Source organism: Gymnogyps californianus, chromosome 16 (assembly GCF_018139145.2).
Source record: "Gymnogyps californianus isolate 813 chromosome 16, ASM1813914v2, whole genome shotgun sequence".
In the NCBI taxonomy this organism is placed as follows: Eukaryota; Metazoa; Chordata; class Aves; order Accipitriformes; family Cathartidae; genus Gymnogyps; species Gymnogyps californianus.
In genome coordinates, this window is record NC_059486.1 from 12,924,112 (window position 1) to 12,941,680 (window position 17,569).

General features: G+C 39.2%; 2 protein-coding genes across 6 annotated transcripts; both read right to left on the bottom strand.

The window, feature by feature from the left end:
- Positions 1–131: 131 nt before the first annotated feature.
- On the bottom strand, positions 132–11,452 carry TCTN2 (tectonic family member 2). Of its 2 annotated transcripts, none has more exons than XM_050906660.1 (18): positions 11,380–11,452; positions 10,406–10,519; positions 10,034–10,107; positions 9,126–9,321; positions 8,790–8,890; positions 8,349–8,545; positions 7,990–8,113; positions 6,594–6,729; positions 5,829–5,894; positions 4,867–4,995; positions 4,495–4,572; positions 4,084–4,164; positions 3,635–3,746; positions 3,138–3,241; positions 2,568–2,724; positions 1,788–1,913; positions 1,192–1,280; positions 132–366 (listed from the first exon to the last, which is right to left on the bottom strand). In XM_050906660.1, the coding sequence occupies exons 1-18, from the start codon at positions 11,450–11,452 to the stop codon at positions 251–253; spliced, it is 2,073 nt and encodes a 690-aa protein (XP_050762617.1). In that variant the 3' UTR covers positions 132–250. The 2 variants fall into 2 exon arrangements, with proteins under 2 accessions (XP_050762617.1, XP_050762618.1); XM_050906661.1 differs by lacking the exon at positions 11,380–11,452 and adding an exon at positions 10,928–10,976.
- Positions 11,453–11,872: 420 nt separating this feature from the next.
- Positions 11,873–17,384, bottom strand: GTF2H3 (general transcription factor IIH subunit 3). 4 transcript variants are annotated; one of them, XM_050906523.1, is made up of 12 exons: positions 17,098–17,384; positions 16,634–16,740; positions 15,865–16,028; positions 15,545–15,607; positions 15,285–15,314; positions 14,417–14,445; positions 14,257–14,331; positions 13,945–13,998; positions 13,643–13,711; positions 13,382–13,517; positions 13,263–13,299; positions 11,873–13,179 (listed from the first exon to the last, which is right to left on the bottom strand). In XM_050906523.1, exons 2-12 carry the CDS (start codon positions 16,708–16,710, stop codon positions 13,110–13,112), a joined length of 804 nt encoding a protein of 267 aa, XP_050762480.1. In that variant the 5' UTR covers positions 16,711–16,740; positions 17,098–17,384; the 3' UTR covers positions 11,873–13,109. The 4 variants fall into 4 exon arrangements, with proteins under 4 accessions (XP_050762480.1, XP_050762479.1, XP_050762481.1 ...); XM_050906522.1 differs by having other exon boundaries at positions 16,634–16,743; XM_050906524.1 differs by having other exon boundaries at positions 15,285–15,323; positions 16,634–16,743; positions 17,098–17,175.
- Positions 17,385–17,569: the final 185 nt, after the last annotated feature.

The window sequence follows — 17,569 nt, forward strand, 5'->3', positions numbered from 1 at the left end:
GTCAGGCAGAGCCCACCCTGTTGAAGTCAACTCTGCACTCCTGCTGCTCCAAACGCAGCGCTTAAAAATAATTCTCTTACTTTTTGTTTTAAATAACACAACCATTTTCTGTACACCGTAAGAGTATTCATTTTAGGTAACTCTAAATGTTTATATAAAATGTCTACAAAATTCAAGAATATTTATCCATAAATTTTACCCAAAAGTACTTAAAATATTAACAAAAGTGGTTCTCTTTACATCAATATTTTTAAACCAAGGAACTATTCCATAATTTAGAAAACCAAGGGTTACTCATAATTGCTGCAAGTAAAACAAGAAACGCCAATGACAGGCCTTTAGCAAGACACTGGGAATATGGTTCTCCTGCAAAAAAAAGAGAAAAGAAAGAAAAAATAGTATAAGCATATCAGAGCTAAATTTTAGTTTAGACAACCACCCAAAAGATACAGATTAAAGTATATGCATAGCCTGAATAAAATAATGGAGCACAAAGCAAGGAATTAAGATGCTTCATACTTATAAAACTTCATACTTTGTGTAACTTTAGTCCCTGAAGTTGTGCGAATAATAAACACGGGCAGTTGCCTCTGTCCACGCAGCTCTCAGAACAGAGCCCAAGTGCCTTGATGCCCTTTGAGATGCCCAACGTTTAATCTACAGAGTCTCCCACAAAGCATAATCCACCGCAGTTTTACACAAAAATTAACTGTCTTACCAACATGGCAAATGTTTACTGGAACTCAAGTGGGCTAACTGAAAAACACATACTGGCAAAGTGCGAAACAAAGTCTCCCTCTACCCTTCAAGGGCAATGACACGCACTGACAATGCTACGATTACAGTAGGAAATGGAAACAGAACAGTAACATAAAGCAATATATTCTCCTTTGCCTTAGAAAGCATACCTCCCTCCAAACTCCACAGGGAACTGAAAAAGAATCTCTCTGCCAAACAGATACTCACAAAATTTCAATCTTACCCAGAAAGTACTCCTAGTATTTTTCTAGTCTAAGAAAGTAATGCATTATCAAGGAAAAAATTAAACAGACTTTTTGGACCATGCTTTCTAAAAGAGAAATTTTCATTCCCTACTACAAAGCATTCTTTCAGAGTAAACTCCACACATCTAAGTATGTTTCAAAGAAATATGGCCAGTTCATGGCATTCCACACTGCTTATTATTTTTACCTGTGTAAAACCGTGTCAATGGATAAAAAAGTTGTGGCCAGCACACATCATTTCGATTGCAGTCAAATTCTGTATAATTAATCTGAAATCTGGAAAAAAAAACCCAAAAAACCAGGTTTATTAACTACAGTACCAGAACACCAGCACAAGTGGAAAAAACAGAGCGAAAAGGTGTCCGGATTGCAGGAAAACACAAAACTAAACCACAAGCTTCTCGTTATTCTCTTATGACTTTTTTCTCTAATAAAAACAGGATCCTCCCCTCTGCTCCATTCCTGTCATTTTTAGCCATTTTGTGATGAACATTTTCAGACAATGGATAGTCTGGAGCCTCACTCAGCGCCCCTTATCCACTCAAGTAAACAACACAGAAGCTTTTCTGCTAAAACCAAATGACAACTTCTCAGGGTAATTTACAGGCCTTCATGTTCTTCATGCTCCTGGGGAAGATTATCACTAACAGAGTAGTTAATAAATCTTTGAACCAGGCCTTCTTGCTCTGTACTCCACCAAACCAAAGTAACCTTTTGATCAATGCTATTCACATTACATCTGCTTAACATAATGTGAAGTATCAATGATTTTACAAAAATTACCTTGTCAGTGGAATGGGTGGCTGAGCTGGCACTTTAATAAACTGAACAGAAGCAGTGATGGGAAGAAAGCTGATGCTGTTTTCACAGATAAGCCCGCACTGGAATTGCCATATGACTGTTGAGTAACTGTAAGAATATGCATAACTATTACTTGAGGGCTGTAAATGGAAATTTAGAGCCTAAACATAACCACGAAAGGACAAAATACACAGTATTTAGGAGGAGGTTGATGATCTCTGGATTTTCAACACCATGCAGGGAGAGAACTTGCAAAGTCTGGACATGAGGTAAAGTGGAACAGAATCCCATGTATTTGATTGGGATTGACTTGGGGGGGGGGGGGGGAAAAGTATTTGCAAAGTGAAAATTCCCTGTTTCAGCAAAGAATAAAGCATTTACCACAGCTCTCAAGAAAAGCTCTACATTGGAGTAAGCCAGAACACAGGACAATGTTGTCACTTCCACTACGTGACAAGAAATTAAAATGTTCTTCTGATGGAATGCCCTGTGTGTGCCTGCTACTGGCAGCATCACAGATTTTACTTAATACTTCAGTAAAGTAGAAAGATTATCTACTTTTAACCGTTAATTTTTTTTTTTTTTTAGGCAAACTTGGTTGTGATCAAAGGAATTTGGGTTGCACAAATAAAAGGCATTTAAAAAATTAGAAGTAACAAAATAACATTTTTGTTTGTAAAATTTAATCTGAATATGTTAGGTAAGCAAGTCTCAAAATGAAACATGTATTTGTCAGATAGCCAGAGACACAACTCTCTCTACCTGATCTGCACAGCAAGAATCTCTTGCTGGGGAATCCCTTGTACTGCACCCACGTCAGCAAAGATTATGCGAATATTCAGATTTGCAGGAATATCTGGACAAATGCCTTTTAAGCTTCCAGTGCTCACATTGGTATCAGAATTAAATGGATCAAGACCTATGGAGGAGAAGAGAGTTATTTAAATGGAAATATTATGGAAAACATTATATTTTCCAGAATTATATTATTGTCATAGTCCAGTGAAATACTGGTAACTGTCACACAGGAACACAGGAAAAAAAAAAGTTTTCTCTATATAAAATACACATAAAGAGAAGGAGTACTTTACCAACAGAGAACTCAGATACCAAGTCATATGTGTACAGGCTGACAGTAAAATACATGTTAGTGCAGTATCCATATACATACCAAGTTATATGCGTGTGTGTACACATATATGCATGGATGGATCCAGACACGCAGATCAGTATCTTTAGGCATTTGAAATTACAGTTTGGTTTTATTGTGAGATGCTCTATTCATCGTATGGGCATATTTAGACTACAAACAACAACACAAACCTCACTTACGTATAATTTCCACCCAGTCATTTAGATCACTGTAACTTGAATTGTCCCTCTTTCCAATGTGAGTAGCTTGTATTAATGAATTCAATTTCTCAGTTACATTTCCTCTGCAAAATAAGAATGTAAGATTACACAAAAAGTAAATCAGTACTGTTTACCACTCTGGGTTGCAATATTATTATATCATAAGGTCGGTTTCCTCTGAAAGATGTTATCACTCAACAAAAACAAACTTGAACTATTGAGTTACCTGTTGAAGGGAAGAAATGGCAAAGCATTCTACCCCAACATAATCCTAATTTGAATAGAGAGAGATCCAAGTGAAACCATATTATAATTTCCCTTTTAGAAAAAGTGAGACTATCAACCACAGAAAGCTGAAATGCATATATGAACATTTAAAAAGAATGTAACAGTGCTGATAGCAGGCACTTGTAGAGAATCATGTCATAAGCAACAAGAGGGATGCAGGGAAAAACAATTCAGCCTACGTAGCTCACCTTAAAAGGCTGCAATCTTCATGAATACCAACTTCTAGAATGCACCCAGAGAGTGAATCTAGCCCGAATAAAACTGGTGTATAACTTGCCGACGTGCATAAACCTCTGCCAGCTATGAAATGAAAACATCTTACTTGAGCTTTCCTGTATCAACCTTTCAATCTCTAGCTTTCAGTTTTGTGCAAAAATATCAAACATTAGAATGCAAAACACCAAGTGGTATAGTTCAAAAATAGATACAAGTCCATTCAACTTAAATTTTCCAAGAAAGCATTAGAGGCTTACTCACTGAAGTGTGAACAAAGGCGAGGGTATAGTCTAGAGAAGCAAAATTCAGCAGAGATTCTCAACTAAAATATATACAAAAAAACCCAAACAAACAAACAAACACCCAACCCCCAACATTTTAGCATTAACTACAGTTGAGTTGCAACCTCACAAGCCAGTACCTGGCTGCCAAATGTTTAGGCTTCCAAAAGTATCAGAAGCATTCATATTTGCAGCTCTCACTGGTTTTCCAACTTGATAACCTAAACATAGAAGGGTAAATCATGAACACTGTATAAGAATCTATAAGCATTAGCATTGTTTTAATAATAAATGTCATCAGTCTTGCAGTAAACGAACAGACATTTCCATTACAGTAGGAATACCCTCACTTTAAATAATCAATATCTATACAACAAAAGCCTAAGAACCAGTCACCGCTATTACAATTGGCAGTGCATTAAGACAGGAAGGTGGGGGCTAGCAACATAAAGAAGTATGAAAGAGATAGAAAACATAGTCACTGATAATAATCTGTACAGTACAAAATTTTTTTCTTTTCACTTTTAAGAGGCAAAATAAAGTATTAATACCTGGATGCCCAAACAGTTCTGCTTCATTAGTACTCTTTAAACTTAGAAATTTGACTGTGAATCTCTGTGTCAGTATTTCTAGTAAAAGAAAAAAATATTACTTTATTTTTAAATAAGTAAATTAGCAAAAAGTATGCTGTAAATTAGCAAAAAGTAAATTAGCAAAAAGTATGCTCTATGTAGGATACAAACTTCCATCCTTCATTAGTAACAGAAGAGTCAAAATAATATAAATTAATGGAAATCAGCCCCATAAATTTTCTTGGGGAAATTCTTTTTAAGAAGTATTAGTAAACAAGAGATTCTATCACAGAATTCCCGTGCTGAAGAAAAAAAAGTAAATCAAAAATCGTAAACAAAATTTCATGATACCTCCATCACATAAACTTCCGAGGAAGACTGTGACATTTATTCGCTTTATGTTCTTGTCTTTCCAAATGAATGTATAATGCTCTGCAAAAGTTACATTTTGACATAGAACCTCAGCAGTATGAAGGCTTTCTGGCAGAAGAAAAAAAAAAGGCCATAATGAAAAGCACTGCTAATTAGAAAGCTATGTTACTGTAGCTGAAAAAGAACACGTTAAAAAAACACTGGCAAAATTCTGGAAATTATAACATTCATCTTTTTGAGAATTTATTTTACTGTTTAAGTCCCATCTCATTAGAACAGTGCAACAGTACAATGCCCTAGCTTATCAATATTTTAACATCAGCAGTTCCAGGTCCTTCTGTAGCTAAGCTGCTCCAGAAGAGCCCAGCACTGGACTTTACATCACCAGCTGATGCACTTCTCTGGACTCAGGACTCCCTCTGCTTTCATCTCATCCCTCCCAGGGAGCCATCACTGCCCAGAAAAACACATTAGCTTAGATTCCATTAGTTTAATTTGTGCTGCATTATCCTCCCACTGACTGGGAACCACTGTTCTACATCAAATAACTGCTTCGTTGGCTGAAAAAGGCCCTTAAAAAGGCACGAGAGCTTACAAAACAGAGACATATACATCTGCTTACAGTCTGCCCATCCCACTTACATGTTCATCCTGGAGATTTTTTTAAAGCGTTCTTTGTATCTTTTATTGTTTCCTTTCTTCTCAAAAATTACTTTTAATGTAAGCTAAGGGACTCGATTTCTTGACCAACTTTAAATGAAGTTGGGGTAAATTAAGTACTTTCTGCTTTGCAGTACTAGCCAAACAGTTTGAGTATTAGATAACATACAAGATCCCTCCTAAGAATTGCGGCAGGTAAACATTTTAGGTATCAAAATAATCTATTTCTTATATAGTCCAGGTTAGGTAAGAAACATATTTATTAAATGGAAGAGACATACCACTTTCAGTGATGAATACGCCCATGTCAGTGATGGTCCTATAGACGACATTTGGTTGGATGAAGTCTGAGAACAAAAAACAAACACTGCAGTAATCCTGACTAATAAGAGAGACAGACATACTGTTTTCACATCCAAGGTGCAATCCTTGTTGTTATGAAAATTGAGTGGAAAATTATTTAGAAAATTAATATTGGTAAAGGACCAAATCATTGATGTATTTTGAGAGCATAGCTAGTTATCTCTGGGTCTTACAAAGGTAATATAGACAAACAAAATTAGACAATTATGGAGCGTAAAATAAATTCTCTTCATGCTGGTAATCATATTATCTCAAACTCCAGAATGACACTTCATAAGTATATGCTTTTGTAATGCAGAAAGTAACCACTTCTCACTAATTCTAAAATGATGATACTGCACCCTCTTGACAGAAAAAGGGCTCTGCAACAGTCTGAAAATAGAAAGTGGGAGAGACGCTGTTCTGTCATTTATAGCCATAACCAGTATGAGTCACCAGAAACAGATGAATGAGAAATGAGGGCCAGTCCCACTATTCCTTGTAGCCTAAATCTTGGGAAATAGTGGGACACTTGCTAGAAGGTCATCAGAAACAGGAATAGAACATCCCCAAATGCTGAAATACAGCCACCAGATAACAAAGATCTCACATATAGCTACTATGTCAACAGCCCTCGAGTTTTTTCTGTTCTAGCAGCTCTGAGAAACATAAAACACATTTCTGTTAGGGTTTATGCCGCATACCTCCAGTACCACTGTTTATCCTCACATCATGGGGCAGTCCTTCCTTGTAAGATGCTAGATTGGTAAGGCATTTGACATCAAAGTTCTGGAGATACGCTACAGGGGCATTTCCAACACACTGTCCAGCCATGGATTGCTGCAGGTGGTTCAACAGAAATAAGTATGTTGGACCCTTTTTGTCATGGTTTAACCCCAGCCAGCATCTAAGCACCACACAGCTGCTTGCTCGCTCGCTCCCCTCCCCAGTGGGATGGGGGAGAGAATCAGAAGAGTAAAAGTGAGAAAACGCATGGGTTGAGGTAAAGACAGTTTAATAGGTAAAGCAAAAGCCACGTGTGCAAGCAAAGCAAAACAAGGAATTCATTCACTACTTCCCATCGGCAGGCAGGTGTTCAGCCATCTCCAGAAAGCAGGCCTCCATCATGCATAATGGTTACTTGGGAAGACAAACGCCATCACTCCAAACGTCCCCCCCTTCCTTCTTCCTCCCCAGCTTTATATGCTGAGCATGATGTCATATGGTATGGAATATCCCTTTGGTCAGTTGGGGTCAGCTGTCCTGGCTGTGTCCCCTCCCAACTCCTTGTGCACCCCCAGCCTACTCGGTGGTGGGGTGGTGTGAGGAGCAGCAAAGGCCTTGACTCTGTGTAAGCACTGCTCAGCAGTAACTAAAACATCTCTGTATTATCAACACTGTTTCCAGCACAAATCCAAAACACAGCCCCCTACTAGCTGCTATGAAGAAAATTAACTCTATCCCAGCCAAAACCAGCACACTTTTCTAGCCCCTTGCTTTTCATTTGAAGACTATTTGTTAGTGAAATGCTCCAAGTGTGTACTACAGCCATATATGACATTTTGACAAACAAGTAATCTGATGTTATGAAAATACCTCAATCTGTAGCAAGAGAAAAGTTAAAATTTAAAAAGCACAGCTTTAAAAATAGTTTCAATGTACACTATGGCTTCATCCTAATTTGTCAAAATAATTATAACCAACAAGTCTCTCTAAAATGCAAAAGGAATTTGAAAAAAAGTACAACCAGACAACTAAGATTCAAAGGGAAAACCAACTATAGTGCTCAGTAATGCAGCAGGCAAACCAAAAAATACAGAAATATGGTAAGTCATAAACTACTAATTGGGATGCCAAGCTTGCTTTTACCTCTTGAAATAATTAAGACATTACCATTTTGGGGGATGGGCAGGGGGATCAGGAAGGATAATGTTTACTTTTAATAATGATTGTGCCCTTTTTTTTTTTTGGTGAAAAATATAGTCCACCACTTCACAACAGCAAGTTGCAGAATCTGGTTACAAAGCCATAAAGTGTGATATACAGAGAGCATCAAACAAACCAAGAGGAATCAAAAGCTCCTAAACACAAAGTGATTACCTGGGGAATGGTAAAATACTCATTTTCTTCTGTCATAATTGGATCTCCTTGTCTGTAACCAGTGAAAAGTTTCCCAGGAGAAGTTTGTAAAGGGATCTTAAATGAAGGAACTTTGGGTGTAGAACTGCAAACAAGTTTAAAAATTAAACAGTTCTTTACTCTCTACTTCACACAAATAATTATACATTTGCTTTCATGTCCCATGTTCTCATATAGTACCCATTACTTTTCTCCATTTGCATTTAAAGTTCACACCCTAAAATTCCAATTTTAAAATAACTTTCATTATAAAAACAGGTTATATTTTTGGTAGCATGCCTAATGCGTGTGTTGAGAAAATAAATTTTCTTAAGACTTACGTAGAGCCATGATAAAAGTAGCCAAGAAATGGTGTATTGTTAAGAGAAGACTGTACACAAAGGAAGGGAAACCAATCAGGGGTATATTCCATTGACTGAGAAGAGCACAGCTGATCAAAAGGTGGATTTACATCCCCACCAAACACTCCAGTGAAACACAATTCATTGAATAACTGCTTCAAGTCTGGTGTACACTCCTGAAAGGGAAAAGAATGGTCACTTTTTAGCACCGTAATTGCATTACTGTAGGCATTATAGCCATACTTACAGGTAAATAAAACCAATTTTGCAGAGAGAGGTCATATTTCCTATTAGAAATACTGGAAAACCCAAACAAGCCTTCTAGTCTGAAGCATTCAGTACCTCCCTCTCCCCCCAGACAACAGAAAGAGCCCAGAAAATTTGGAAACACTTATTCAAAGTTTAATATGAAATAAGTACCGGATCACAGCAACAACGAACATCACAAGCTCCAGCTGTCAAGTCACAGGGACAAGAGCCCAAGGGCTGAAACACCTGGTCTGGGATGATAGTTGCATTTTCTGTAAAAGAATTTAAAAAAAAAAAAAAGAAGATAAAATCAGATTAAATGGACTGGAATCCAATAGACCATGTGCATTGCAGTTTATTCCAACTGTGTACAAACCTTTTGTTGAATTCCATTAATGATTATTCAGTATCTCTTATTGCTGCCCAAATCCCAATTTTTATTTTTTCATATATAGAGGAAAAAACAGCCAAAATGCCATTTCTTCTTTAGCTTATCTAAACACTTACCTGACACATTTCCTGTAAAGGAAGAGTTAGCATATATTTCAGCTTGAATCAGGAGATGGGCCAACAGCACTGAATCACGGCAAGCTAAAACCTGAAGTGTTTCAACCACGCAGAGAGGTGTTGTGCAGCAGTCAGTGGCATTCGGCAAACACAACTGCAGATTTCTAGTCAAGTTTATAGTCACTTTGGAAGTGTTCTGAAAAAACGCAAAATAAAGTTTGACAGCTTTGATGGCTTGTATTAAATTACTCTTATTTATACCACTCATCAGCTTCTGAAAGAGAAGTTTCAGTACCACTGTGTTTTGTCAGCACCATAATGCAATGATATTCTTCCTATATAAAATCAGACATTTGTTGAGAGTGGAACGACAAAGGGTCTGCTATTAAGATATGCAAATACAGTGAGGATATGAACTGTACACAGAACTTTTAAGGCAGAACAAATACCGAAGAGTCAATTTCAGTTTTTATAGCTACCTTCAGTTGAAAACTGGAATGACTGCAGAGTTGATAAAACCCCTAAAGAATTATGTATAACATAACACTGAAGGCAAGTCTAATAAATATAGATGTTCCACAGCTCATGCTGTATAAAACCACTACTTTTTTATTTCTATTAGCTCCTTCCAGCAGATCTGAAACAGTCTCAAATGCTACAGCCAGCCAGGAAGTACAGGCAGTTCTGGAGAGGAGGAGGACAACAAGGAACGAGCGTCAAAGCTGCACCTCCAGCTGCAAACTCCAGCAAGGGCATGCACGCAAAGGGATATGTCAAGGAAAAAAGGCAAGGGCAAGACATTCAAACTGGGTTGTTAGTACATTAGCATTTTGCTAGTATTTCATTAGCCCTTAATATATGACAGTTCAATCCTTCCCATTTTAGGGAAGGATCAGTATTTTACATACCATACCAGGTGTTACATTCAAATTCCAATCACCAGCTCTTTTACTTCCACTGCAATTTGCAAGTTGCAATTTTCCTATATCAAAATAAAAATGTAAAAAGTACTCCACTGTCATTTAGAAAAGAATGGAAAATAAGTACATTTAAACTCCTCTTGTGCCTTCAAGTAGGCACACCCTCAGGCCCAGCTGACAAGGAGTCAACAGAGGACTAAGGGCTTAATCAGCAGAAGTCCTTTGGAGTTCTTATTTCAGTAACTACTAAAGCACTAAATGAAGTGCATTGCCATTTCTCCAGTAATTTTAGTGTCAAAAAATATTAATAATTCAAACATATTTATTTACATACTATTGGGGGAGGGGAAGTGTTCTTACCTGTCTCTTCATCTATAGGACTTAAAATTATAGAAAAATTAACTCCTGAAGAATTTCCAAGAAAAAACGAATTGGCTCTGGGCCCTGACATATGGATAAATGAAGGCTGAAAGACTAAAAAAAAAGAGAGAAACAAACAAGTCTTAACACACACTAACGGAAAAAGGTAACATCTGTAAGACATATTTAGGTCTTACACTTCAGCTAGATTCTTACCTTCTTATACTTTGTCACAAATAGAACAAAAATACCTTGTGATGCCTAGTACAGGATTGTATTTACGTTCTTGCAAAGTGCTAGAGCAGTGGGTTCACCATAGCTTTCTATACCTCAAGTTTACATTTATCAAGATGCTCAGTAAACACACAGTAGTGTAACATTAAGGCAGGAGACTGCAGCACTTACTGGCCCATGCAGATACTACACAGGTCAGGCAACAACATATTTAGCATTTCTTGCTGACTTCAGTTTACACTTTTTAATTTCTTGTGAGCACGAAGGGTATCAGGGGCATACCGCTACCTGTGATCCAGTAATTGCAGACCACTGCCCTCAGCATGTGGACGCAGTTTCAAGTTTAGGGCTCCAGTTGGGAGTTTCACTAGAATTTCCTTTGTGGACTTTACCAAGGTTGAAAGGTCCAACGCGAGCAGCTCCACCTTTCCCCCTCCGAGTCTCCCCCAGTGCTAAGCAGTGGCAGAAGACTCCAGGGCCAGCACCTTCGGGTCGGGCAGGGGTACCAAAGGCCCCCCGACCTCCTAGTCCCTGGGGAACCCTCGGGGCCTCCGTCGCCCCCCCTCATGCCCACCCGGGCAGGCAGGCCCGCCGTTAGCCAGGGAGGGAAGGTCCCGCCGCAGACCGACCCCCCTTCCCCACACCCCCGGCCGCCCTTTTGGGCCCCCTTCCCTCAGCAGCCTCCCCTCCGCCCCCCCGGAGGCCGCCATTCATCGCGGCCCCTGACGCCCTCCACCCACCGGGGTCCCAGGCCCGCTGCCCACGGCAAGGTGCCGCCAGCAGCAGCAGCGTCCCGAGGAAAGCAGCCTCCATGGCGTCTAAGGAGGGCCGCGCCGCGGAGCCGGCTGCCGCCCGACCGCCATCTTGCAGCGCCAGCGCGGCGCCATGGCAACGGGAAAGGGCGGGAAGAGGCGGGAAGCGCTGCCGGCGGCGCCGCTGCCTCACGGGGAAGGCGGAGCGGGGAGCGCAGGCTGGCGGCGGGGGCCACCGCGGAGCCTGCGGCCGGTCGCACACCCCGGCTGGGCTGCCTCACGTCCCCCTCCTCACGGTAGCGGTCCCACAGCCGAAAGCGGGATCAACCAAGCCAGCCCAGACACGTCTGTCGCTCATCTTCTCACTTAAGTCCACACAGACCATGTCCGCCACCAGGCGCTTCACCTAGTGCCAGATCGTACTGTTACACCCTTACACAATAAAATTCCAAGAAGGTCGTGTAGCTCACCCTTAAAAATATCTGTTATTATAGCAATATCTAACCACATTTGAAAAAGAACAGGTTTTATTACAAACGTTTTATACAAAGTAAATTATAAATAGGGCCTTCAAACAAAATGGCTTTTGACAATCAAACAAGCCAGTAAAAGACTGGCACTATAGCTGTTACATGGACAAAAACCTGATGCAAGTATCAAGACATGACAAATTTCTGTATATACCTTGGGAAAAAACGAAAATTAGTCTTTTTCTATGTAGGAAACAACTACTCTCTGCATTCCTTTCAGGAGAACATCAGTTACTAGCAACAGGTTAAAACACCAAACTATACAGTTACTTTTTAAAAAGGGGAGATTTGTTTAAATGAAAGCCATGGTCAGAAGCATACAGCATACCCTCATGTTGTGCCATAAAAAACACCAATCTCAAAGCCTTTGTTCTTACTTGTCAAATGCCAGACGTAAAAATCACATACTAAAAAAAATGTGCCTGCTGTCACATTACATAGAATTACATTTTTTGTTTTCCAGTTTCAAAATACAACTTTAAAGACTAACCAGCTAGTCTGCATTTACTGAAGTTATTTTAAACAAAAGGGGGGCCTTTTTATTCACGAATGAAGAGATATCCAATTGAGAAAGAAATCACACAAAGACAGTACAGTCAAAGGAATACGAATACATGTGAGTGCACATGCAGGGCAATTAGCATCTTTAAAAAAAATTTTAAAAAAAGGTGGGTTCTAAGCCATCCTGAAAATGTTGGCTCATTTATTTTGAAACTGATGCCATTTCAGTCCAAAAATTGTTAGCAAAAGCTAGCAAGAAGTTGAAGTCCCTGAATAACATAGTTCTGATCCTACACACTAGAAACGGTCATTCTTACCTTTACACCAACATACAAGAAGAATCAGAGCTTTCTTCTCTTTGAAAATAACTTGGAGGTGTGAAACTTTGCAGTGGCCACAATACCTTCTACTTCACAGGGTGTGTCTCTTAACAGGCTGTAACTTCTGGTTCCTCTCACAATTAAGAATTAGTATTTAAAACAGCACAGGTTACATGGTAATACAGTGATTTGTTACTTAAAGGGCTGTGTAGAAGACATACCGTTTAAATATTTATCCCTTAAGAAACAAGTAATAACACTGCATACAGTTCTCTTTCATATCCAATAAAAAGTGCCATCAATTTCTCAAGTATGTTCCATTTCATGGAATTACTGGAGGAGGTAATGATGTATTTACGTAATGTTGTTACACAGCTAACTTTAATTTCTTCTTCTTAGCTTTCATGACAGGTGGCAATGATATTTTGAAAGCAGTCCTGAAAAAAACATAAAAAAAGGAACTGTCAGATAGACTGAACGTATTTCCACACCCACCCTTGAAATAAGAAGAAACACTTACTCGCATGTACTACAAATAGGACTGAAGTTGCAGAATACTGGAAAATAAAAGAATTGGCTTTAACTAAAACAGTTCATTTGAATGTAAGAAATCAGACTCTTAAATATTTACAAACTTACTTGACAAGCACACAGAGCACACGTAACCAATTTCAATGAGATTTCGATGACAGAAGCATGCAGCTCTGTAGTCAACATGAATAGGAGGTGGAAGGACAAGCTGTGATCTTTGCTCTTGATCAGGGAGAAATACCCACTGCATGAATAGAGAAAAAATATTTTGCAAATTGAAACGGTACTGCTGTATTACCTTGTAATGAAGTCAGTAAGATTTCACATCTGACACAGGAAAAACACTGAAGTGCTTTTTAAATGACTTACCAACAAATACTGCAGAAGGGATGGCATGTGGGGCACTTTTAAATATATGCCACCTGTAATGTCACAAGCCTGGAAAGCAGAGAGCATGATTAGATTGTTATGTTTTATGAGATTAACAGGATATTTAAAATATCCACATACTACACAAGGCCTGCATGTTGGAACTGTCAGATTCACTGAACATATTTCCACACCCACTCTTGAAACAAAGGAAAGAAGAGAGCTTTAGAATATGAGAAACTATCTAGCATCAAGTATCTACGAATAAATGTAAACAGCAAATAAGAATAGGAAGTCTGTACCTGTTGTAGAAGACCTGAATCAGAGTCCAAGACACAGGCATCAATCAAAATACTCTGCAAGGAGAGAGATGAAACGCATGAAAAACAAATTCAGCTAGGACCAATGCAGCCTCATCAGTGTTACTGTCATGACCTGTTTCCCCTATAAATACACTCCACAGATAAATGCACATGCTTTTACAGCTGCAGGACCACCACAGCCACGGGGAAGCTCTTTCACTTGATCAGAACATAATCATAAGAGAAATGAACAATTTTGTTATCTTTGCACTTAATAAAAGATAATATATATGAAAAAAATGCCAGCTTCACCTGTTTCTGTGCTGCAAAGATCACATTCATGAAATTCATATATTGCAATGCACTGTCTTCTGCTGCTTTTATGACCTAAATAGAACAAATCAAACTTGTTAGCCTACATAGTATCACTGGATATCAAGACAAAAAGAAAACTGACAGCAAGAGTTCTTACCAAAATCCTTGATTTCATTTCTTGATTGGCTAAGTATTAAAAAGAAAAAGAAAGGCATGAGCACATTGTTTCTATCGCCTGTAGTTTGCCCTTTTAATTCTGTAGCATCTAACATCTCAGTTAGATAGCTAACATCCAAGATGTTAGATCTAACATCTCAGTTAAAATATGTATAGGAAACTGTTTTACAGTCCCAGTGGCAAGCATCTGTGGACTAATTCAGACTTGTTATGAAAGCAGACCCATTTCATTTATTGTCCAAAAGCAGTTAGATGTTCATCAGGAAAGAAATGTTCAAAGCTGTTAATTACCAACTCATTGGTTGAAACACATATCTCAAGTTATACGGTATTTCTCATTGATTAATGTAATCTGAAATGTATAGCTGATTCTAGTCCAATATGGTCCTTGCAAAACTATTTGCACAAATAGCACTTTTCCTGATTACAGAAGTCACAAGAGGAAGACCAAAACTGAGTAAGAAATTCAACTATCATCACAGCTCTGCAGGTTGTCCCTTTGGATGGGGATTTGTGCATTTTGTGACTTTCAAAAAGTTCCTCTCAACCTCCAGCTGTTCTAAGGAGGTTTCGGTTTCAGTTTTACTCGTTTCACTTGCATGCAACAGAAAATCAGAATAAGAATGTGGACTAATGATCAAGTCCTTTACTTCTAATCATCACCCAGGCCTAGTTTAAACCGGGCAATTTCAAACGATCAGGATAAACCCATACCTATTATTGCCAATTTTGGAAATGGGGGTGTGTCAAAACATATGCATGTTTGTTTGTATGTACATGCGCATCTGTATCTGTTAGTCTGATTCAAATATTTATGTAAGTATTCAAAACAGGAGAAGTGGCATTACCTTTTACCTCTTTGCTCATCTTGTTGATATCTACGTTAGCTGACATTAAGGAATCTACATTCTATTCTTGGAAATAACTCCGCTATCCATACCGCGTATTGACTACCTTAGCCAATACACATTTTAATAAGCATGACCCACAGTTATTAGGCAAACATTTCAGTTTTGAGTATTATTACAGAACAGGAATAGTAAAGCTTAATTAATATTGTAAGAAACAGTCTTAAAAGGCTTTGAAGATTCTGTGATCAAAAGGATACAACAAAGTGCTTTAGCAAGTGATCCTGCTAACAGGGTTTCTGTTTGCTGGCCCCTCATGTCAGCTGCAACACAAGAAAAGTTGCAAAAGTTACTTTTATATATAAAAACAGTTGCTGAACCTCACTATACCAAATACTACAAGTTTTATCTTTGGCAAATAGTATTCGTGCAGAGGCCTGAAGTGTCAAGCATAATAAACTCATCTACTTCAAACATATTAAAACTCACATGATCAAAATAAAGGAAATTCCTACAACTCCTTGAGAGTCCAAGTGTTTTGCAATTCTGCATATTAAACCTAGAATTTTCTTTTCCTTACTTTTTGTCATGAGGTCTTTAATCTCTTCTGCAATTGCATCATTTATTGTTGTTAACAATTCATATTTTCCATCCTTGCTGCCAGAGCAATTAGATTCCATGGAACTACCACCATCTCCAAACAGATCTGCAAAAGCCCAACACTTCCCAGGGTACAAGAAACGGCTGAAACAGAGGAAAAACAAAAGTATTAGTTTTTTGCATTTAACCTTCTATGAAAAAAATGCTATAAACTAACCAGCTGTAAACAGCAATACTCTGAAATATAACTTCAAATAACGTTAATACTTTAGACATTAAAGAGACTACATAATGCAGGCAATCTTCAAACTCAAAATGGAGTAAAACCCACATTCACCTCCCTCCTTTCAAGACATCTCTTAAGAGAACTGGCAAGTAGATACAATGCCTGCACTTTGGGGTAGATCCTGAGATGTGTATCAATATCTGAGGGAAAAATATCCTGTTTAGAAAACTTTCGCCACTTGCATTGTCCTGCTCACCACATCTCTACCATCCTCTCTCTCCCTCTCTCCATATACTTTTAAGCAAAAGCCTGTTTAAACCTTCCTTCTGTCTTATAAGCCTTTTTGTTGCTTTGTGTAATGCACTAGGATTATTTCTTTCCTACACTGTTTTAGTTAATTTCTGTTTTTAAGACAACGATATGTTATGCATTTTAAACCTGGCTTCAATTACATACTTCAATCCAACAAGGAAATATAGGAAAGTGCATTTTAAACCTTTAAACTGTTAAGAAGCAATTATACCTCTCTTGCGTGTGACTTGCTATTACAGCAAGTCTGTTGGTGCGATTCATAAATAAGTGCGAATTTCCCAGTACCATTGCTGCATCGATGCATTTTGATAGGGTGAACTGCTGAAAAAAAAAAGAAGAAAGTAGATATAGCACAATAACACTTACAGTTAAGTAATTTAGAAGAAATCTCTCAAATAACTGTAGTTGAAAGAACTTGAATTTGAAGATGTGGAAGGAGCTTCCTTTTTTTAATAGGAAGCATATAGGAAAAAAGCTTTGACAAACACAACGCTGGGTAGCTACTTTGGAAAGAGTATTCTAATATCCATTATACCCGTTTTAGCAGACAACGTTAGCATAGTTCAGAAATCAAAGACTAATCTCATCTGTTGCCTGCTTACTAACATTTAAAAAAAAATAAAAATATTTCCCTCAGAAACCACCATCAGTAGTACCAACACCCAGAAGACATACCTCAGCTTCTCCTAGCGCCTTCTTTCCCCACCAGATCGGGTTGACGTCAATGACGATAACCAGCAGGCTCAGCTCATCATCTGAAAAAGCGACAACACAGCAGCGTCACTCCAAGCTCCGTCCGAACGCCGAGCAGCAGCGACTGAAGGCCCCCGAGCAGAAGGGCTCGCCCGGGAGTTCAGAGGAGCCGGGCAGAGCCGAGCCCGCGGCGGGAACACGGGGAACCTGCCGGCCGGGCACCACGGAGCAGCGCGGGCTGCCCCACGGGCCTGGCGGAGCTTCACTGGGGAGGCACAGGGGCGATAAAGACGTGCCCCACAGCCCCGCTCTCGGCCTCCGCTCTGGCCTCCTCCAGAAGGAACCCGGACGCCGGAGCGGCCGCAGCCCGGCCTGCCCGAAGGCTGAGGCACGCTGGGCCCCGGCGGCTGCTCCCACCTCCCGCCGCGGCGCTGCCCCAGAGCCCGCCGCCTCA

Bases quoted from the DNA above. Each gene is read 5' to 3' on its own strand.
- TCTN2 (XM_050906660.1), bottom strand. From the start codon at position 11,452: ATGGAGGCTGCTTTCCTCGGGACGCTGCTGCTGCTGGCGGCACCTTGC. The intron at 8,891-9,125 runs GTAAGTGTTTAG...ATTCTTTTACAG, and splicing joins CTTTACAGGAAATGTGTCAG to AAAATGCAACTATCATCCCA. The intron at 367-1,191 runs GTAAAAATAATA...TTTTTTTTGCAG, and splicing joins ATTGACACGGTTTTACACAG to GAGAACCATATTCCCAGTGT.
- GTF2H3 (XM_050906524.1), bottom strand. From the start codon at position 16,710: ATGGTACTGGGAAATTCGCACTTATTTATGAATCGCACCAACAGACTT. The intron at 16,029-16,633 runs GTATAATTGCTT...CCTCTGTTTCAG, and splicing joins GCAAGTCACACGCAAGAGAG to CCGTTTCTTGTACCCTGGGA. The intron at 13,518-13,642 runs GTAAGTCATTTA...CTATTCATGCAG, and splicing joins CCCTTCTGCAGTATTTGTTG to TGGGTATTTCTCCCTGATCA.